Raw genomic sequence first — 22,133 nt, forward strand, 5'->3', positions numbered from 1 at the left:
TTTAACGAATTTGGTACAGTTACCCTTGTCAAATGGATAATTAAAGGGACTATGCAGAGTTTAAAAATGTTAATATTATGTATGTTCCTCCCCCGACATGTTCCAGCCATGTCCTAAGGTGTAGAATGAGCCCAGACCTGTTCACCACAACTGCCTCTATAATCCTGCACTGTCACTCAAAAAGGTGTTAATTTGGGTTTGAATTGCCGTCATGCACGAGCTTAATATAGAAGGTGCAGTTGCACATATGACCTGAGGTGGCAGTAGTGAGTATAAAAAGGCAAACTTGCATCTAGCCCCTTTAAATACAAAGTAATGTTCAACCTAAAACTCTCACTTTCAAGTGCGTACTTTACCTGTAGCAATAGTAGATTTCCTCCACTAAATTACTTCAAATGTAGGACTGCATATACTTTCACATTTTAATGTATGCCGCAAGTATGTTTACATTAGGGAGTACTTGCTAATGTTCTCTAACCATTCACATCATTAGGCAACATTAAATTATCAGCATTTCCAAATAAACATAGGCGCTAAAATGAGTTGACATATCTGGGTGCATCGCGACCAACTTTCTCGAACTTCGTAAATGATGAGCTTGTTTTTATTTTAGCCCGATCCCGGGTTTAAATGCATACATCATTGTCAGGGCCGTGAATCACTGCGGCGCTTTGCTCTGAGTCACGCCGCACTTTTAATAGACACTTTTCTCTGGCTAACCTTTCATATTTTGAACTTGGACGTGCTGTTCTGGCCCCGGCGTATTGAGTTCTTCTCTCGGCTCGCTGTTCATTGCTCTGCTTATTAAAGGAGACATTTCCCAGGCATGCCTCGTAGGATCGTCTTGTTTTGAATTTCTTTTTGGTTTGGTTCGTATATTCAATTTTGCAAAGGTCTTCTTTTTTTTCTTTCTTTTTTTTTACTGAGTTTAAGTAGTTCTTGTCTTGATGCATGAACAATATGTATGCTACTGTGTTAAATGTGTTTTAGTCACTATTTATGTTGTTTGATTTGTCACTCCGGACCTCGAGAGTTGAAACTTGCTGCTGCTGCTGTTGCTTTTTAGATCTAAACATCTTCTCCTCTCCATGGGTAACATTGATTGACTGCTACATGTATTGGTAACTCCGAGCTCAGATTGAAATGCCAGTCTTACAGCTTTGATGCGAACCAAAAAATATGTGCTAAATATGTCTCTGGACAAATCATTGTTCAGAGTTTTGACAGAATAACCATTGTTGTGAAGCTTGTACAAATAAAGTTGATGTACAGCCACCAGTCCATGATAAGCTGGCAGATCTTTTACAGACGGCCTGAGAGGGGCCATCTGAGGACAATATTGACCTTTACAAAACCAGCATGTTGTAAAATCTAGATCTATTTATTATTCCGTGCACCCTCTTGTGGTGGTTTTATGACCCTATACATAAATATGGAGGCAGCAACAGCAGCAGCCTCTCAGTCCGGAGGCAGAATGAAGCTTTTTGTATTCAGTGCGAGGAATACTGTATAAACACAAAGTGTGAAATCAATTACAGTGTGTATATAAGATATAATTACTGCAGTATCAACATCAAATATATAGGAGGTTTTACGGTCATGTTTCATCTACATTAATGAGCTTCTTAGTCTCGTGGTGACTTGGGTCTGAATATTTCTATTACCGACAGTACTTGGACGGCAAGTAATTAAGTTTGAGGGCAACTTGCTTGAGAATGTTTGTGAATCAGAAAATGCTCAGTTCATAGACAAATTAATTAAAAGATAAAAATTCTTCAGCAATAAAAGCACTGTACATAAAACCAGAGTTATGGTCTGTGTTTTGGCCAGAGAACAACTGCTACTGAATTAGTCTTTAGTCGGCTAATTATTCTACAAGTATCAGTCATGATACATTTGATTAGTCGTTGGATTCTAAATAAAACCAACTTAGGAAGGACTTCTCTCAAGGCAAACCGGTTGAAATTCGATTATAGTCAAACGATTTCTCCTCCACTCTGTACAAAAAGCTTCATGGTCACGTTCTTATCATTTTTTGCTTGAGTTTTAGTTGATTTTTCGTTTGCTTGATCGTGCCCCTGGTGGTGTCCTCCCTCCCCTCCCACAGCCCCATCCGCCCCCCCTCAGAACGTGCACCTGCTCAGCCTCAGCTCCACCAGCCTCAAGGTGAGTTGGGTGCCCCCTCCCGCCGCCAGTCGCCATGGCGACATCGTCCGCTACACCGTGAGCTACCAGGCGCTGTCCGGAGAAGACACGGAGCGGCACGAGGTGACGGGCATTGGGGCGGACGCCAGTAGCTACGTGCTGGACAGCCTGGAGAAGTGGACTGAGTATCAGGTGTGGGTGAGGGCGCACACTGATGTGGGCCCAGGCCCCGAGAGCGCCCCCGTCAGGATGAAAACCAAAGAAGATGGTAGGTCCTTCCTGGAGAACAGCACCATGCTGCCTAACTCCACTTTCTAACGGGACCTCGGGCTGTGTCTTCTTTCATATACTCAACTAAAGCATAATGCTGTTGCTTCTGTTTTTTTCTTAATTGAAGATGTCAAATTTTCCATGTTAAATCATCAAATCACCTAGAATAATCTCAAATTTCGTATAATCACAAATGATATCCAAATAATCCAAACCAATTCTGAACTAAATCAACTCACATGTGGCACCAAGTACGTCGCAGATACAGAATTAAATGTAAAAATGAGTTTTGTGCTAAGCGTCTTTGGCCTTTGTAATGTATCGCAGGTCCGTAACTCTGTGGCTATGTGATTTCACTGGATACTGACAGGATATGGCTATTCAATAAAAGCATAATCACATACTGCGTATCTTTATTGGTGTTTTCTGACAGCCAATTTGAGACTTTACCGTCAGCTTTACGTGCCGCTTTTACCGGTAAGTTTTACATCTTCTTGAATTGATGGAGAAAAAAAAATGGGAGCAAAGTGCATTTCCTTGTCCTTTTTTTCCCCTTCTTGCTTTACTGAATGTGTGCTGTTGATCAGCTGTTGTTAATGAGGGGGGGGGGGGGGGGGGGGGTAGCGCTAGCAGTCACCTCCTCACCTCGCTCCCCTCCTCAGCTTGTTCTGAGTGGCTCTGACATTTCACACCAATGCCAGGTTAAGGCTCTGCACCCTCTGGGCACAGCCTCTCCAGCTCTATCTCTGCTGTAGCTGCGAAAATGACTTCTCGCCTCTGTCTTGTCTCTACTCCCCTCTCTTTCCTGTCCTTTCCTCTGCACACTTTTCTTTTTTTTTTTTGTTTGCTGCGTGATATAGAGCGGTTCCTCCTAAGAGAGAGAGAGAGAGAAAGAGAGAGAGAGTCGTCTATAATTAATGTGTTTGAAGTTTGCTGCAACACGGCTAATTTCATAGCAGAATTAAGGGCATTACAGAAATTGCGAGACCTCATGCTGTCGCGGCTGAGGGTGTTTCGGGGACACAGTGGAGAAAGTCCAGGGATACGAGCGGATTTTGACTCAATGCCAGCTCAAATACCACTTCCTTAACCAGTGCAGAGTCTGTAAAATAACTCCCTGGTCATTATTTTGAGTTTTGAGTTTTTTGGCTTCACTTCATAAAAAACCCAGTAAAGTGAGTAAAATCCAACCTCAGCATTTTTCTAACTCTCCCCAATCTCCGCTCTGTCAGTGTCCGTCTCTCCATATCCCATATTCCCTTGGTGATGTATTAATGAATTTATATTTTTTCCCCCACCTTGGTCCGCTGCAGTGCCCGGAGCGCCCCCCAGGAAGCTGGAAGTTGAAGCGTTGAACTCCACCGCCATCCGGGTGACCTGGAAGCCACCCCTGCAGCAGAAGCAGCATGGGCAGATCCGGGGTTACCAAGTCATCTTCTCCCGCCTTGAAAACGGAGAACCGCGAGGCCAGCCCAACATCATGGACGTGGCTCTGCCGGAGGCTCAGGTACCGCTCTCATACCCCCCCGCCCCCCCCCTCCCCTCTCTCACCCTCTCTGTCACTCTCTATAGCCGTCTTCTGCTCATTTCCCATTATTTTCATTCTCCATCGCTCCCCTGCTACCTCCCATTCTTCACACTTCATCTCCCACAATCCTCTGACACACGTGGAACTGGCCTCCCTCTGCCCCCGCGCTCTTTCTTACATGTGACATTTGGCTCTAAATTTGCCGGTGCCGCCGCTCCCACCGCTCCGGATTAGCCGTCCTAACAAGATACATTCTAATTCGCCAGTAATGGCTGTTAAATATTTGATAGGTGCTGCATCAGGACGGGGCTTAGTGGAATCAATGCACCTCTCTGTCTTTTTTAGCAGCCGTACATATGCACTGCCTTGTTGCTATGTTTACAAATTAGACTTATTCCACCGCCATCGCCCTTGACACTTTAATGCAGCCGGCTACAAATCGCCCACAGCTTTGCAACACGATGAGATGGATGAAAGATTGTAATCCTTAAGAGGGATTTGAAAATTCATGAATATCTTAAAACCAAAAAAAAAAAATCACACTATCACTGCGACTGTCTCTGGGACCTGCTTAAGAGGCCGCTGAGATTGTTTGCCTTGAGTTACACTTGCGCGAACACGCTTTGACTCACCCCCTCGATGGCCTCCAACAAAAAAAAAACACTGAATTTGAGCGAGTAAGCGCTCCATGGCCGCGGGACCACTCGGATCCGGGCAGTGTGTGTGTGTGCGTGTCTCTCGCTGATAAACGCTCAGCCGAAGTGTTTGGGCAAGAACAGCGGGTTGCCGGTTCGGTTCCCGAGGCAGAGGGGGGGATCCGCTGTGCCCTTGAGTGCAGCGATTAACCCTCATTTGCTTTGGCACACATCCCCGCTGTCTTAAGTCTTATCTTTTTTTGCGGAGGAGCAGCGGCTGTTCAGTCACCTTGAAATCACATGTCAGACGTGTTTGGTCCCTGGATACTGAGCATGAGCTGCCGGTGCCACTTGTGTAAAAGGGCACTCGGTGATAAACACTGGGTGAACAGTTCTGATGGGCTTGTCAGGATCGCGGAGGCTTCTGCGCCACAGGGACTGAATATCAGTCTCAAGCATAAAATTAACCTTCTGTTTACTTTAAGTCTGTTGGCTCGGGTACATTAAAGTGAGAAGCTATTATCACCTGGGCCCTCTGTGGCACATAGCCCCTTCAAATCCTGAGCCCGGTCCAAAGCCCTTTGTTTTACACCTCTCATTCTGGCAGCTTTCTCTGGACCATCCCGTTATCCTCGCCCTCCATAGTGTGGCTGACAGTTGAGACGGGGCTGTTTGGTGCTGTAAAGAAACACCAGAGAAAGAAATCAAACCTCGAGGTGACTTGCTTGTCTGGACAACTGAGTGTTTTTCTCAGTTGGATGTGTTGAATGCAACGACGACGGGTTCAGAAAAAAAGTGAACTGAACATGACCCGACCTGTTGCGCGCACACAATACCCTCTGCCACGTCCCGATTGAGGACGTTCACACAGTGAGCACAAAGATGCGCCGCGGGTTTGGAGCTCGGGATGCGGCTTGAGGTGCTGTCGGCTGTCCAGGCTGCCTCTCCCCTGGCACCAACCTCTCTCCGTCAAGATTGTTTCTCATGGCCTTTTTTTGCTCTTTTGGAACAGCAAAAGAAGGATTTTTTTGTTTGTTAAGAAAGTGGTTTCATAGTTTAGTTGTACTACCAGTTTTCGTAATACTGTTTACAATACAAACCATCTACAATAATAAAATGTGGCTGTAAATCACATCCGAAACCTCAGCGGAACTTGCCAAATTAGTACAAGTAAAGTAGACTGTGATGCATTGTTTTTCTCAAGTAAACTTCATGCTGTACATCCACACACTTGCTTTCACAAAAGAAATCACAGTGCTCTTAAAACCGACTTACTCACAGCTCTTAATCAAGTACCAGCATCACACGCTGAAGACTTGCGTGCGGGACGGTAAGCCTTGATTGAGTCATCTCTGTCAGATTGTTTTCAATGAGACGTCCCGAACCTGCCCGAACCTGCCCCAGACGGCATAAAAAAATAGAAAAAAGACCACACAGTCAGCCTCTCGCCCCGCCTTTACCCTCCTCTGCCCGGGCTATCCCAACCGCTTCCACCCCCGCCCCGCCTCTCTTCTCACACTTCTCCTCATTCACGTAATCCACACAACAAGTGGAAAAAAACACGGCTGATAAACGTGAGCTGACACGCACTGGGATCGGCCCCGTCGGTAAAGGTCGTGACTCACCGCCGTGGCTTGCAAATCCCTCACCTGTAATACTAGTAATGCACAAACAAAACAATGGGCCTTTATGCTCTAATTTTCTGAGCGATTTCCTTAATGTGTTTTGAAATCTGAACCTGGTAACCTTTTCACCTCGGCAAATACCGCTGAGAAAGGGGAGGGAAATCAGCGTTTTTTCGGAATAGCTTGGTGTAATTGTATAGTCACTAGTTTTATTGGTGGTTACTTTGTAAGTTTAAGTGTTGAAGTGATTACTTAAATCAGAACTAAGTAACTAAGTAACCTTAAGATCCTTTTTGTTGTCCCTCTGTAGCCCCTATACACACTAATGGAATCACGATCAGAAGAAGCTAACAGGCTAACGGGCAAAGCTAACTGTGGGCTAGCACCACTTCAGCAGTATTTACTGCCAAATCTGAGCGGGAAAAAATTATCTACATTGTATAATTTGGTTGTGTCACAATTTACAATATCCCTCTCTCCCTTTGACTTTTCAATATAGTATTTACTCTCACGGACAATTAATGTAAAAAAACGCAACATGGTACGACACCTGCAGTGGCTATATATATATATATATATATATATATATATATATATATATATATATATATATATATATATATATATATATATATATATATATTTAATTCATGCAGTACATATATTTGAAGAGTTTTGTGGTGCTAGGGTACTGCATGCCTATGGTAACTAGTAGCCTAGCACCACTAAACTCTTCAAATTTAAGGACTGCATGAATTAAAAAAAAGAATTATCTCCAGAAATCAGCAACACTCTGGATAACTAGGAAATAAGACCCTATGGCTAAAATCCTGAAATATCCCTTAAATGAAATAAAGAAATAAAAGTAAAAAAATAAAATAAAAGTGAAGTAAAAAAAAATAATAATAATATTTTTTTTTCTTTTTTTTATTATTAAAAAATAAAAAATAGAATAAAGTTAAGAAATAAATCATTTGGTGAGGAAACTCATCAAGCACATAACCACATATAATAGTAATGATACATTGATAAGAGTTCGAAAACAATCTAAATCCCAGCAATCACAAACAACAATCACACCCAAAAAAAAGTGCAATTGCTGAAGGAAATACGACACGGTCATTCATTTTTGTTGATATTACCCTTATCAAGTGTAAAATACCAGGAAACATTGCTAGTATTTCAATATAGAAAAATATAGAATCCCTTGTTATATCCCCATTTACCATCTTACTTCGAATTATTATTAGTCGAGCAGAGGTATAAAGTATGTTGCAATGATTTCAAGTAGTTACTTCAGTTCAGTACTACTTGGCAAATTCTCCTTACTATGTACCTCTACGCTAACCTACTGCCACAGCCTCACCTCGTATCACCTCAAGGCAGACGGATCGGCGCTTGGATTTTATCAGACCAAGAGCTATCGCCTCTCTCCAGGCTTTTTTTTTTTTTTTTTTTGCTTCTACGCCGTTTTGTTTTGTTTTCGATGCATTTCCTGTGTCTGTGCTTGTGCTTGTAACGCAGGAGAGAAAGAGAGTGAGGAGAGCTCCAGCGAGCGTGGGCCGACTAAGCGCCTCTCCTCTTTTGAAGCCCATTCCCACACAGCGCCCTCATTTCCTGCTAAATTTAAAAACGAGAGGCCACGCTAACAATGCGATGATATCAAGCCCTCACCCGACCGCACTTTTTTACTCGGAAAAGTTGCCTAGACCTGAGTGGGCAAGTCAATTTTGCAAACTTTGCACTCAACAGACCTCTCGACCTTTCAGAGGAGGAGTTTGAGAGTCATACTTAAGTTGTACATTGTAAAGCTGCCTAAAACTTGCACGATGGGCCAATCCTCCAACTTTGTACTTTGTTGTACTCCTGATCAGGAAGCCAGATCTGGGTAAGGGTCCCTTGGAGCCGCCCTGTGGCTGCTTATTGCTTCCTGAACGTTACAAAATACAGGCAATAATTTACATACAAAACATTGGGGTACACTAGCCTGCTATTGTTTCCAGTTAGCAAAGTATGTCTTTCACAGTCCTCCAACATAGTTAGCTTTCTGTATGTTAACAAAACTGAACTTGACTTGCTTTTGTCAACCAAAACCAACATAGCAATTGTTCAAAACTACATCGCCTGCATGGAGATGTGCTTCATATCAGAGGTGGTCTGTAATTAAGTTAAGTTTTTGAGGATCTCTAAAGTAAAAAAGTATAAAGTTGGCAGTATATTTTGTAGAAATGCAGCTTATAATGCACACTCCAGAGCAGTAGGTGGCACTATGCAGGTGTGCTGTCAATGCCTACGTCTCACAATATAGGAGAAAGTTTGTCCCTTAGACTATAACATTAATAGACTAGACACTAATGCTCAGTCCTCCCTGTTTACCATAATGACCACGTTCGAAAGGGAAATCATGGTGGATTTACAGACTCCTCCTACCCTGCTCAGAGGGATTATGTTCCTAAAAAGGGCATAAGGGCGGGATCTTCACTGTAGTTTGGTCGTAGCCACGCCCCCGCCATTAACTATAATGCTAACGGCCTGTCAATTAAAGTCCGGCCCTCACAAGGCAAAATTAGGCACCAGGCTTTACAGTTGTTTAGAACGTGCGTAAAGTGCAATGCTAACTAATAGAAAACTAGCTTGTTTTGCCGCCCCTCTATCTACTACAGCAATGTCAGCCCCTAGCGTCACGGCCACAAAGCAGTGCAACCACGGCCATTGGTTTGTCCTCAGTGTGTTGCCGTAGAGGTGGTAAATGTGGGCTTGATCTTCATGTTTTTTAGTTATTCTGAACACTTATTTAGATGGGGATGTTGAATACATTATACAATATAAGTATTTTCTACAGCAAATAGAAGTAGAAATTTGCCTGAACAACTTTACTTGTATTGGAGTACTATTTATCCAGTAGTATCTGTACTTTTATTCAAGTAGTATAATTAAGTACTAGATTTTCTTTCCCCTGAATCTATTAATTTACCTTAAAAATGAACTAATGCTATAAAGCTTTGTTACCTTCTTAGATGCAATACATTTTCTTTCAAAGTTTTCCCCAGAGACAAGTTCTTACAGGACTTTTCCGGGTTCATCTTGTTTGACCGCTCATGCGTTGTAGCTTTTATGTGTGTGTGTGTGTGTTCGAAAGAGCAAGCCAGCACCGCGCCGCTTCACTGCCTCTGTGGCCTTCGCTGCCTCAGATTGAACTTGAATGAAAAGCGGTAAAAAACAGTAAAGCAAGTACCTCAGCACGTTTCGATCCATCAATCACAACTTTCTCCCTCCGCACCCGGCGCGCCCTCTTTTCCCCCTCATTTTCGCAAAGCCACACAGCTCGGCCCGTGCCTTTTTTTTTTTTTTTTTTTTTTTGTCACATTTGCATCCACCGGCCCCGCAAATGACACCGGCGCGTTGCCACAAATGACTCCTTATCAGCGGTGATGTGTTTTCAGCTTGCGTCGGCATCCGAAGTATAAATGGAGGGGGGATCATTTATAATTCTGACGTGGATTTAAACAGAAAGCCAGCGAGGTCGTGATAGAGGGGGGATTAAGCTCGAGATGCAACTCGGGCAAACCGTAATGTGTGTGTTGACACGCGGGAGACGGCGGTAAACAAATTGAGCAATATGCAGCGTCGCGGGCTGTTATTCATAGGGTTAAAAAGCAGCTGTTCTTTAATGCCTCTTTAGCGCCGCGCTAACTCGAAACGCCATATGTTTTCAAACGCAAGTGTGCCTTAACCACTCGCAGCGGGGATCGATGAGGCCGCTGCTCACTTCACGAACTGATCAATACAGATCTATCCAGGGTTAGGGTTAAGGAGAGACGGCTTCTACGCTTTATGAATCTTCTTTGTGGTGCTTAAAAGGACATTTAAGTGCTGATGAATGAAAAGCATCGAAGTTACATACAGTAGTTATGTTTTTGTGAGATCATCTGGAAATCTCACATTGCTAAAGCTCATTGTAAGAAGCAGATGTGTGCCAAAATCAAGGGTAAAGTTAGCGTGATTTCACTTTGATGTTTTATTTTACTCATGAAGGGTATACACGGGTCTAGTAGTTGGGCTACATTTCTTTGCAGCCATAGCTTGTCGTCGTAGTTCTGGAAAACGGTTCCTCGGTCCTTTTTTATCTTAAATTCAAAAGCCCAGTTGCATCAGCAATTTTCCTCCTCTCTCCCCTCTCATCAGTGTCACCAGTCTCCTACTCCATAACCGCTGACGCCCAGGCCACCCATGGGTGAAAAAACTCCACGGCACCCAAGTGTGAAGCAGGTTGCCGGTTGAATTTCTGAGGTCGCGTTTATGCTTTGGCGGTTTTGGGTGTCACTGGGCTAGCATGGCGGCATCATTGTAATAGGATTTTATGCTCAGTTCCTCGCGGCACGAAATAGGCTTTCACTTACCCCGGGAATCACTCGGCCAAGCACAGCCGGCAATGGGAACATTTTCCAAAACGTATTGAAATATGATGAATAAAACCAGCCCTCCCCCTTCCCTTCATTTCAGCACGGAATAAGAGAAATGGTTCTGAAGTTGTTGTTTAGTGATTTTCAACCGCCCTAAATGCAGCTCAGTAGGAGTCTAAAAATATCTTTTCATTATATTCAACAGGTAAATAAATGTCACACTATCGGCACACATCATAAAATCAGACGCTGTGAAAAAGTACGTTATTTTCGTCACTCTAATAAGTAAGTCAAAGTGATATGTTTTTTATTTTTTATTCAGTATTTGCTTTATTTCTCCAATTTAAATCTGTACTCACTTCATCACTTTGAATTGAACTAAACATGAATTCCAGGTGTTCAGTACAGTCTAGAGTCAGGAATCAAGAGGCTGTTTGGCTGGTGGCATCTGGTCAAACAAGCCCTGTCCAAATCATTGTTGTTGAGCCAACAGTCTAACACAGAGCTGCGATCCAGCTTGATTTATACCGTATGTGGATTTTGAGTGACATGCTTAATCCATCCCCGGAAAATGGACAACAAGGCAGTGCATTAGCAACAGTCCACCATTACCCCTCCAATTGTTCCACCAAGGCGACGCCACATCCTTTCTAAATGCCACTCGAGCTGTCCCACTCCTCCTCCTCCTCATCCATTTCCATTTCTACGCCCTTCTCTCAGAGTTTTTATGCATGACTGTGTCCACACCTACATTCATCTATCTTTGTCCGAAAAAAAGACCAGCAGAGTTCTTTTTTTCCAGTTTTGTGTTGTCTGTGACTCACCTCTCCTCCCCACCCTATGCCCTCTCTCTCTCTCTCTCTCTCTCTCTCTCTCTCTCTCTCTCCCATCAGTGGAAAATTGACGAGTCCACCGAGCATGTGAGTAAATGCCTGCTGTGTGCCGCTGTGGTTGGGTTGTTCTGGCAGGGCAAGCTTTTTTTTGTTTTTTTTGCAATTCTTTTTGTTTTTGGGTGCAATTTAAAAGTGTGTTCTCAATAAGTTTTTGCGTGTGTGCGTTTGGGTTTGCAGTTTGAATATGCGCTCGCCGGCCATTTTAATAGGTACACATTGTGTTATAAAATGCTGATAATGTATCACATGGGTGTAGCTTGATGTATTTAGACACGAAGCGGTGAAAGTAAGCCCGAATGTCAAAAAATAGCACCATTTCCAGGGACTGTATGTAGTCAAAATCGCACAACCATGACCGCCAACACAGTAGCTCTTTTCACAACTTGACCCCTATGTCTAAACGCATTGACTCGCTTCCATGTGACTTACTTTGCACTAGGACCGTACCTAATAATGTGGCCGGTGAATGTTTGTAATTCTTGTAATCCACACTGTGCGAAGAAATCGTAACCGCATCACATCCACAGCGAGAGGTTTGACAGTGAGTGCCTTTTTTTTTTGTCTTTCTGTGCAATGCTTTCCAGGAAAACTAACCACGGAGCTTGAGAATGATATGGTTTAATGGTGTAAGTCGAGCAGCAATTCACTTCGCAGTCAAATCCACGGGGATGTTAAGTTCTCGAGACAGTTTCTAACTCAGCCAAAAGAATAACATAAGATAATTTTATGGATACATGCTCGAGTTATGAAGCCAAAGCATTGTACCTTTTCATGGAGTAAGGAGTAAGACATGCAAGGACTGTCTGATAATTAAGCTTGGGTAGTACAGCTCTTATATACACTATACTTACCATCATGCACTATTTGAGTACTTAAGTAAAATGGTCGTCACTGGTGAAAGTGCTGTATTCCGTGTGTTATAATTGTGCTGCAGATTGGGACGCTTGCAGGTCCCGAAAACAGGCGGCTAACATTTGAGCTTGTTGAGTTTTGAGTGGGCTTCAGGAAAAATAGCACAGAACAATTGACTTTATCTGTTAAGACCAAATGAGTCATTATGAATCCATAACAGGAGCCACTTTTACATCCTCCAGCATCCATGTTCTATAACTGTTCAAAAAGAAATCCCCCTGATGCGAGTTAATAATAAGGTAATTTTATGTTCAATTATCTTCTTATATGGCATTAAATTAAGGCTTATTTATGCAGATCACATAAACTAGCATGTTCATTATTTATGTAGTTTATTAATTAAGTCGTCTAGCCTTGAACCATATGCATTTAAATGAAACCATGTCTTTAATCATAGCGTTTATTTTGACCATACCGCCACAGTATAATGCTTGGGGAAATCCATGTTGAGAGGCCAGGATCTTGGTCAGGAAAAGCCGCATATGACATTTAAAAGAAATGCTATGTAGATTACTAAATTAAAGAAAGTGTAGCCTTTCGTTATGTTTTTTTACCAGAGGATTTTCTGTAATCTTGGTAAGAAAAATCATTGATTGTAAAACACCAAAGAGGAGGCCTCGCCTACAGGGAAAAGCCAGGTGTAAAGAAGATGATGAAAAATCTACTCATTCATCAGTCGTCTATTAGCTCAATATGGAAATGCATAATCTGTTACTTAAAATGAGTGTCTTCTCCATCTCCTGAGTGGAGACACTGCGTGTTTCTATAGTTTCTTAATGAGGTAGTCTAGCCTTGGAGCACATGCATTTAAATAATGCCTTAATTTTTTAATTTTTACATTATGAAGGCTTTTTTAAAGGAAAAGGCCACCGTTTTTTCATACTGAGATATGTTCTTACCCGAGCTTAGACGAGTTGATGTGTACTTGTCTGGTCTGTGTGCATGCGCTCAGTCATGCAAAAAGACCAAAGATGTCGTTCGCATTTAGCCTCTCCTCCTCTCGTCTATGGGGCCAAATGGGGGTGAAGTTAGAAGTGACCAAGCTCTTCCATGTTTTCTTATATCTTTACACCTAAAGAATTCTAGACTTGGATCATGTACAGTAAGTACTCACATAACCATATTTAAATAGGAGGAGAGCTTGGTCGCTTTTAACCAGACAGGTACGCATCAACTCGTCTAAGCTCAGGTAAGAACATATCTCAGTATGGAAAAACAGTGACCTGGTACTTTAACCATGGTTAGCATATGTCATAAATTTACCTAAAAACCCACAAATGGATTGACTAACAGTAAATATAATGCCTATAAAATCTACTCGGTCATCAGTTCTTTGACTATCAGCTTAACATGGAAACGGTTAGTCTAAAACCAAAGTGTATAGAGTACAGTGCAGTGTAGAAGAGAGTGGCTGTCCCTGTGCGCCTGTGACATTAATCAGGCTCCTTTAACCTGCTGTCTCCTGCTGTTCCCCCTGACATGTCTATCTGAGGGGAGGAGCTGAGGGTTTTATCTGCTCCACTCATCTCCAGGATTGCCACCAGCCTTTCATGTTCCTTTCATTTGCGTCGGATGGCAGCTCACTGTTCCGCGCCTGTCACCAGGCCCTTTGTTATGCCTTATTACCTCCTCCGTGTCATCCTGCACTGGCAGAAATGTGCAGCCGCTTACTGTTCCTCGTCAGAAATTCAATCTAAAGCTGCCAGGCAAAAGGGAAAAGCGTTTTCCAGATTCACAAAGAGGAGTTAAATGTAGATGTGAAGCCCGGTGTGTCTGTTTTAATTGAGGTAAGCAGTTTCTTCATAGCTGCCTGACAGATCACACAAAATGTCTATTAAAGATCTAGACTTCAATTAGTATGTCATTAGAAATTCTGCACATACCAGGATAGGACTTATGGTGTGTTCAAGGCAACTGGTAACTGGTATCTTTCCCACTTGATTTACAACCTTAGAGCGTTCAGGTGATTTAACTCGTATGTAAACAACACGGCTAATGCTACAGCTGTTAGCTGATACGATACTAGCGTTATTTGAAAGTTTTCTAAATCAGATATAATTAAAAGCATGCGACATAACGTTGTGTTGAAAGCCGTGACCAAAAGTAACGTTCACGTCACGGATGTAGTGGTTTTGTTACAGTTTTATCATTAGCTGCGCTCCACCACTGGGGGCCGCCATTACTGTCTTCATCTCGTATACGAACTCGGAGCGGTCTTGAGGTTTCCGTGTTTACAAGTTGTGATTACCAGTTCGAGCGGCTTTTTTTCCAAGTGGAAGGTGGGAAATTTACCGGGAACGCCTGGAACGCACCATAAACACATAAAACCCAAGACATTAGGCTTTTAATACCCCGTAAATGTTTTCATCTTGATAATAACATTTATGCTAGATTAAATATGCAAGAAATAGATCATCAAAGGTTTTAACCTCGTCACCCCCGCCTTAAACCATCACATTTTCTACAGTTTGGCTTTACCCAAATCTACGAGCTTCCCGACGAGAGCAACAGTGTAACGCCTCATTTGAAAGCTAAGGCCTTCAAAACTGATTGTCGCTTTTTTGCCACGTTGTTGCCGCGTTTTTGTCCTGTTTCATCTCATTTTTTGTCGATTTTTTTTTTGCTTTTTCAGCGTTTTTTCTCATTGCTTTTTTTTGTCACATTTTCTTCACATGTTTGCCACCTTTTTTCGCTCTTTAGTCACTTTTTTGTTGTATTGTTGTGTTATTGTTCCTTTTTTTCTCCGCTCTCTTGTGGCTTTTGTTGCTTTTTCATCGCTCTTTTATATCACTACTTTGCCGCTTTTTCATTTTGCCTTTAGATTTGGGTAAAGCCAAACAGGAGAAAATGTGCTCTGTTCAGGTGGGGGTTAGGAGGTTCATTTTGTTTACCTTTTCATGGCACAAATTAACCACATAGTGAAGAAACCATATGAGCAGCACAGTCCCCAAACCACCGCCTCACACCTACTGCAGCATATGCTCTCCTTAACAACCGCGCTTTCCTAATTCCTCATGCAGATGCGAGTAGAATTCTTGGATTAAGTTTAAAAAAAAAAAAGTGATGCGTCAACACGCGCTTCCAAGTGCACCCACACGTCATGAGTCAGTCTGGCCCCCTCGCTCTGCTCTTAATGTTGTTTTATTAAAGCAGACATTCTCACGTGTGTGACCTATAGCGTCTTGCTTTACCCCAGCACCCACCCACCCACAGCGAAGCATGAAGCCCCCGCAGAAGAAGAAGAATCCATTTCTATAACGAGTTGACTTGATAATCTGTGTAATGCCCTTTGGTGCTGCTCTAAGCATTTGCTAAGAAGGAAACTTTGAAGCCGCGCTTTCCCCCCCCATTTTCTGCTGAGTCTCTAAAGTGGCACTAGACCCAATTCGACCTTGCCAGAATAAGAGAAAGAGATCTCCTTGTCTGCCTGCGCTTAGACTCTCAAAGCCATTTTGTATGATTAAAGTAATGAGACTTTTTTTCCCTCCTCCCTATAAAGCTAAAACGGTTTTATGATACTGTAATTTAGCATTTTTCTCCTCTGTCTCTCTAAAGGAAAAGCTCCAAATGTCCCTTCAAAAAAAAAAAAAAAAAAAAAGGAAGAAGCAGGCAGGAAGCATTGTCGAAATGGCTTATGCAGAAGTGTGCTTATATGGAATGCAATTAAAAGTTCATTAGTTGGAGAAGCAGTGTCAGTCGTCGCTGTGTAACACTGCGTGGTTATTTTATTTTTTTTGCGGGGAGGAGATCCGGCAGGAAGGCTGGCAGGCATCGGCGAGTTTGTCCTCTGTACGGCCCCAGACAACAGCAGCGTGTGTGCATAAGCCGCGGGCCCCAATTTGTCCTCCGTATCGAATCGGTGTATGTGTGTGTGTGGAAGTATGCGGTTTGTGTGCGCTTGGTCTACATGGTAAATCACTGTACACGGGGGTGAGTATGCATCAGTGTGTTAGCATATTGTTTTATTAATTATTGTGTGGGTGGAGTGAGTGAGTGAGTGTGAGCGCTGCAGCAGGTTCAGAATAACAGTTGTGTGAAGTTTTGGGGGGTTGTTGTTTGTTCCTGACTGTTCTGTTCAGGATTGTTCACAAACCAAGTGTGTCTGTGTTTACACTTAGCGATTGTATCAAACCGAGCCTGGCCAGTCATGCCCACTCATTTTGTTTTGGTGGAATATCCCATACTTTTGCCATCTATAGACAAGGCATTGGATGTTATAAATGGTCTTTTTGTTGGTGAAAGGCAACAATTTTCAAGAGAGGAAGCCAAAACCATATGTTTGCCGGTACATGTCTTCTTCTTTTGTTTTTAACCTCTTTACCTCCACCTGAACCGAGTGCATTTTCTCCAGTTCGGCCTTAGCCAACTCTAAAAGCTTCTTGACTGGAGAGCAACAGTATGACGCCTCATTTGAAAGCTAAGACTTATAAAAGTGATCATAACTTTTTGTATTTTCGTCACGTTTTCGCCACTTTTTTCTTTCGTTTCTGACACGTTTTTGATGTTTTTTGTTGTTTTTTTCATTGCTTTTTTTGTCATGTTTTCATCACGTTTTTGTCACTTTTTTTTCCCCGAGTTTTTGTCTTTTTTTGTTTTGTTTAGTTTTCGTCACTTTTTGTTGCGTTTTCAACCTCGTTTTTCTTGCTGTTCTGAGGCTTTTTTTTCTTCCAGATTTGGGCAAATCTGAACTGGTGAAAATGTGCTCGGTTAAGGCGGAGGTTAAGAGGTTAAAATTCCGAATAAAGCATGACAGAACCAATGCAAAACCATAACCAGCTTGGCTTAGATCAATGGCTGGCCAGGCTGACGTAAGTCACTGATTTGAGAAAAATAAAACTCACGTTATGTTTACTGTACTGTTAGATCCATTTAACAGTATATCCTTGCTATTTGGAGGCTTTTGCAGTCTAATCTCTTAAGCATTACATGGAGCATTACATGAACACTGACACACTGGTGATGTTCTGGTTCAGTTTGATGGTTCACGGGTTTGAGACGCAGGAGTTTTTCTTCAGCAGAAAAACCCCTGCTCCGTTTTGTGTGCCGTGTGTTTCATTTGTTTTGGTTTGAATTTTTGTCACTCTTAGGTGCTTTTTGGCTTGGGCTCTCACTTTTTGCGAATATCACCTTTGACTTTTCAAATTATTTCTGTTGAATCTCGCAGGAGGCCGTCATCGCTGGGCTGCATTCGGAAACCACATACTCTGTGACGGTAGCGGCCTATACGACCAAGGGAGACGGGGCTCGTAGCAAGGCCAAAGTCATCACCACAACCGGGGCAGGTCAGTGTCGTCTTCTCGCACATACTGTCACAGTGTAGCACTTATTACAGTAGATACTCTTTATCTTGACGCTCTTGTGACGGTATGGGCCACATGTGGAGCACTTGACTGTTATCTCTATTAGCTGACATTGACAGAGAGGCCCCTGTTGAGCTCGTCATGTGAATTTAGCCACAGCCAATGAGCTGAGGTAACACTCAGTCTCAACTGGTGGGTTTAGAGTCTGTGGAGGGATTTGTTTGTTTATTTATTTATTCGTAAATATTGGACTTCATTGATGAAGGTGAGGTTAAATTGTCGACAGTAAACTTGGAAAGGTGGGCTCCCTTACTCTTCATTTTGTTTGCCAAGATGATACTTATAATACAAAAAACAAATAAATTCTTCTTGCTCTGCAAACTGAATCCTAAAACTAACTGAATGTTGGTTTACACCCTTTAGAATTGGACTTCAGTGGCATATAGATCTGCAAATCGTCAGCATAAAAATGATAGCCAGCTTGGTGCTTCTCTTAAATCAGTCCAAGAGAAAAAAGCAAAGGGCCTAACATGGACCCTTGAGGCACTCCACAATGATGAGGTGACACAGATGAGGATTATGGGCCAACATTAACTGAAAAACTTCTATCTTTTAAATACAATTCAAATCCTTTCAGAGCATTGCCTTTGATTTGTGTAAGTTTCATAACAGGTGATATTACTTGATGCGCATAATGATTCAAAATAGAACCTTCAACATTGCAATTGAGTGGCAATGAATAACAACTCAGACTTAACGCAGAAAGGTTAAAAGAAGCAAATTCATGCAATGTAGCTTAAGGATTAATTAAAAGTAATAAACATAACTGTACATTTTTTTAATTAAAATGAGTGTAGAATGGAATTAATTCAGTGATATTTCTAACATATATTTTTTGATTTCAGTGCCTGGGAAGCCTACGATGATGATCAGCACTACTATGGGGAACACGGCCCTCATCCAGTGGCAGCCACCTAAAGAAATGGTGGGCGATCTGATTGGGTACCAGCTTCAATACAAACGCACAGACGACGAAAACTTCACATCGCGAGAGCTCAGGAGGACTGACGACCACTACACCGTCACCGGATTGCACAAGGGCGCCACCTACATTTTCCGTTTGAGCGCCCGCAACCGCGCCGGGATCGGAGAGGCCTACACTAAAGAAATTAGCACCACAGAAGATATCCCCTCCGGTTTCCCCATCAACCTACAGGTGACCGGGCTGACCCAATCCAGTACGCAGCTGACCTGGGAGCCCCCCCTGCAGGCGGAGCGAAATGGGAAGATTGTCTACTACACGGTGGTGTACAGGGACATCAACAGCCAGCAAAACAGCACAAACAAAACCACAGAGACCCACATGACCATTCAGGGCCTAAGTCCGGATACCACCTACGACATCAGGGTGCAGGCCCACACTAGTAAAGGAGCCGGCCCACTGAGTCCCAGCATCCAAAGCAGGACTATGTCGAATGGTATGTCACCCTTTGCTATCATGGCTTTCATTATTATTCAACCCCCAGCCAAACTATGAAAAAAAGTGTGACTTATAGGAAAATGCGGTAAATTTATTGGATAATTATGATATTGCTCAACAATTGTTACTATATAAGTTAATCAAAAATACCAAAATGATGGTTTTTGTCAAATACAAATATGCACTGATTTCTTTCTGCATTTGTAACATTATAATATAGTGTGCAGTAAATGCAGTACAAATGGCATTAAAAAGCATTCCATTATACATGCTTTTGCCTATATAAACCCTAACCTATTCACAATAAATGAAGGGGGGCCAAAATAGGCCTCTTTGTGTTGGCGGTCCATTGGCTTAAGACTATATACCCCTTTTATTATCAGTCTGATACTTTCTGCTGCAAAAACGAAAAAGCTAAACATTTTTATACTTTTGAATATGTTCTAAATGATAGGTTCTTGTCAATCACTGTGTCACAATTCTGATACAAAGTTACCATTTGAACTGTTGCAATTATAAAGGCCGTGGTTACTTAGGTAATCTAATCTGCAAACCCCAAAGATTTCAACTCTACCGACATATTGTGGAACACACATTGTTCTTGCATTAGTTTAGCAGTTCATATTTTAGTCTTCCGGCAAATATTATTGTTCCTGGATGTGTTCAAATGTGCACTGTAAACTGAGTCCTGACTTCAATTATATAGTTTCCCCAAATCATTTAACTCGACTTAAATTAATAATAATATACAAAGTAAGCCACAAAGTGAATGTGTTGAGCTGTACCTACATAATGTAAGCCTTTTATCTCAAGCTCTGCCTTACATGGCCCTATAGCTTGTATGTACATGTACTGCCTGCTCTCTAACACCTCTTTCATTCCTGTTCTCTCTCCTCTTTGTGCCACTCAGTACTGTACAGCCCTGTGTTTATTGATTTATAGACTTCTAATCTCATCACACGCTACCGTCACATCGCCCTCCCCGCCATTACGCACAAAGCGCATCCAGCAAGCACCTTCTCACGCGTTTTATACCCTCGTAAATGTGATTATTTATTTATAACACAACCTATTTTAATCCTTGGTGTTGGTGCCCCCGCGTTTCCTGGTAATCGCTACCATCTCAGCCTGTGTCGCATATGTCTAGTTAAGATTAAATTATATACTCCATAATAAATAGAACAAGCTTGGGGAGGTGCTGGCTATTTTCAAACGCTTTGAAAATGAAGCGTGAAGCCGATTTTTGATGTTAGGTGCCACTTGTGAATGGGCTCGTTGTTTCCCAAAGGGGCTGGTCGGTGTACAGTACAGGAGAGTGAAATGGGGATTTTACACACCAGATTACACGCTGGGCCGTGCAAAAATGGCTTCGGTTAAGATGCTAATCAAAGAACTTTCTCTTCTGTAGATTTTCCCACCCTAAACTTTGGCGTCAAAGCAGTCATGAAGACATCTGTTCTCCTCACATGGGATTTGCCTCCAAACTACAAGTCCCAAGTGCCTTTTAAGGTGAGTGTCAAAATCAGCAAAATCAAGAGTCAAGTGGAAGATCATTAAAAGGATAAGATTTCATTGGCCCCTTTCAGTATAACCAGTGGTGGAAAGTAACAAAGTAAAAAAGTACAAGTAAAAAGTACAAATAGGTATAGGTAAGAGCCTGTATCTGCACTTTCTACTCCACTGCATTTTTAAATTGGGTTAAAAGTAAAAGTATTTTGTTTTCAAAGTGACCTCTACGATGAACTGGTTTAGTTCCAGTTTAGACTTGGTTTAGTATTTTACTCCTTTAGACCTTGTTTAGATCTGGTTTAGACTTGGTTTAGTTCCTGTTTTTGACCTGAGTTAGTGGTTTACTCGTTTAGACCTGGTTTAATTCAAATGCTAAAAAAAAATCTTGCACATGAAACTCTTAAATACTTTTGCTTTTTACTTTTTACAATGCAATACATTTATGCTTTTACTTCAGCAAAAAAAAAAAATCAGATACTTTAACTTTTAAAGGAACAGGCCACAGTTCTTCCATACTGAGATATGTTCTTACCTGAGCTTAGACGAGTTGAGTTGTCTGGTATTTGGGCACGCCTGTGGAAGAGCTTGGTCGCTTCTAACGTCAGCCCCGTTTGGAGCTATAGGAATATACTGGGAGAGGCCAAATGCTAACAACATCTTTGGTCATTTTGCGTGAGTGAGGGCACACAGTTTTTCCATACTGTGATATGTTCTTACCTGAGCTTAGACGAGTTGATGCGTACCTTTCTGGTCTTTGTGCGTGCCCAAGGAAGAGCGTGGTAGCTTCCAACTTCTCTCCCGTTTGGAGCTATAGGAATACATTGGGAGAGCCCAAACGCTCACTACATCTTTGGTTGTTTTGCGTGACAAAGACCAGACAGGTGCGTATCAACTCATCTAAGCTCAGGTAAGGACATATCTTGGTATGTAAAAACAGTGGCCTGTTCCTTTAAGTACATTTTTGGTCCTATATCTGCACTTGTACTTAAACATATTGAGTACTTCTTCCAACACTGAGTATAACCAATTGATAATTACACGTTAGCCAATTAGTGTTTCTATGGAATTACAGCTTTTGTCACCAAAGGTATGATTTATCAATGAAAACGACTCCTGCTGTGCTGTCAGACACCCGTGAGTGTGCTGGCACTTTCAATTAATGTAGCAATTTGCATATGGAACTGCATATGAGAGAAAGATGTGCTCAGACCACAGGATCTCCTTTTGAAGCGATTCATTCGAAAGATCATTAAAAGGATAAAAGGTAGTTCTAGACCCTTTTTGGTGCAAGCAGTACATCTGTGCTAAAAAAAAAAAAAACATTACGACATGTTATACCAATCATATGTTCTGCGTCAACTACATGGATATATTGTCATTTTAGTCAAAAAGCAACAATGAACCTATTGTAAATTAGCCTTTCGCTATATACA

General features: G+C 42.1%; 1 protein-coding gene across 12 annotated transcripts in view; it reads left to right on the forward strand.

Moving 5' to 3' along the window:
- Positions 1–22,133, forward strand: part of LOC306972931 (receptor-type tyrosine-protein phosphatase F) — a 312,548-nt gene that overhangs the window by 222,788 nt on the left and 67,627 nt on the right. For 8 of the 12 annotated variants that reach the window (XM_079569644.1, XM_079569640.1, XM_079569648.1 and 5 more), the window contains 5 exons: positions 2,108–2,413; positions 3,729–3,922; positions 17,576–17,693; positions 18,617–19,189; positions 20,600–20,700. In XM_079569644.1, the coding sequence (XP_079425770.1) occupies positions 2,108–2,413; positions 3,729–3,922; positions 17,576–17,693; positions 18,617–19,189; positions 20,600–20,700 (1,292 nt within the window). The remainder of the gene's footprint in view (positions 1–2,107; positions 2,414–3,728; positions 3,923–17,575; positions 17,694–18,616; positions 19,190–20,599; positions 20,701–22,133) is intronic. The other 4 variants (XM_079569650.1, XM_079569641.1, XM_079569642.1 and 1 more) reach the window with 1 other exon arrangement.

Source organism: Gobius niger, assembly GCF_951799975.1.
Source record: "Gobius niger genome assembly, chromosome: 13".
In the NCBI taxonomy this organism is placed as follows: domain Eukaryota; kingdom Metazoa; phylum Chordata; class Actinopteri; order Gobiiformes; family Gobiidae; genus Gobius; species Gobius niger.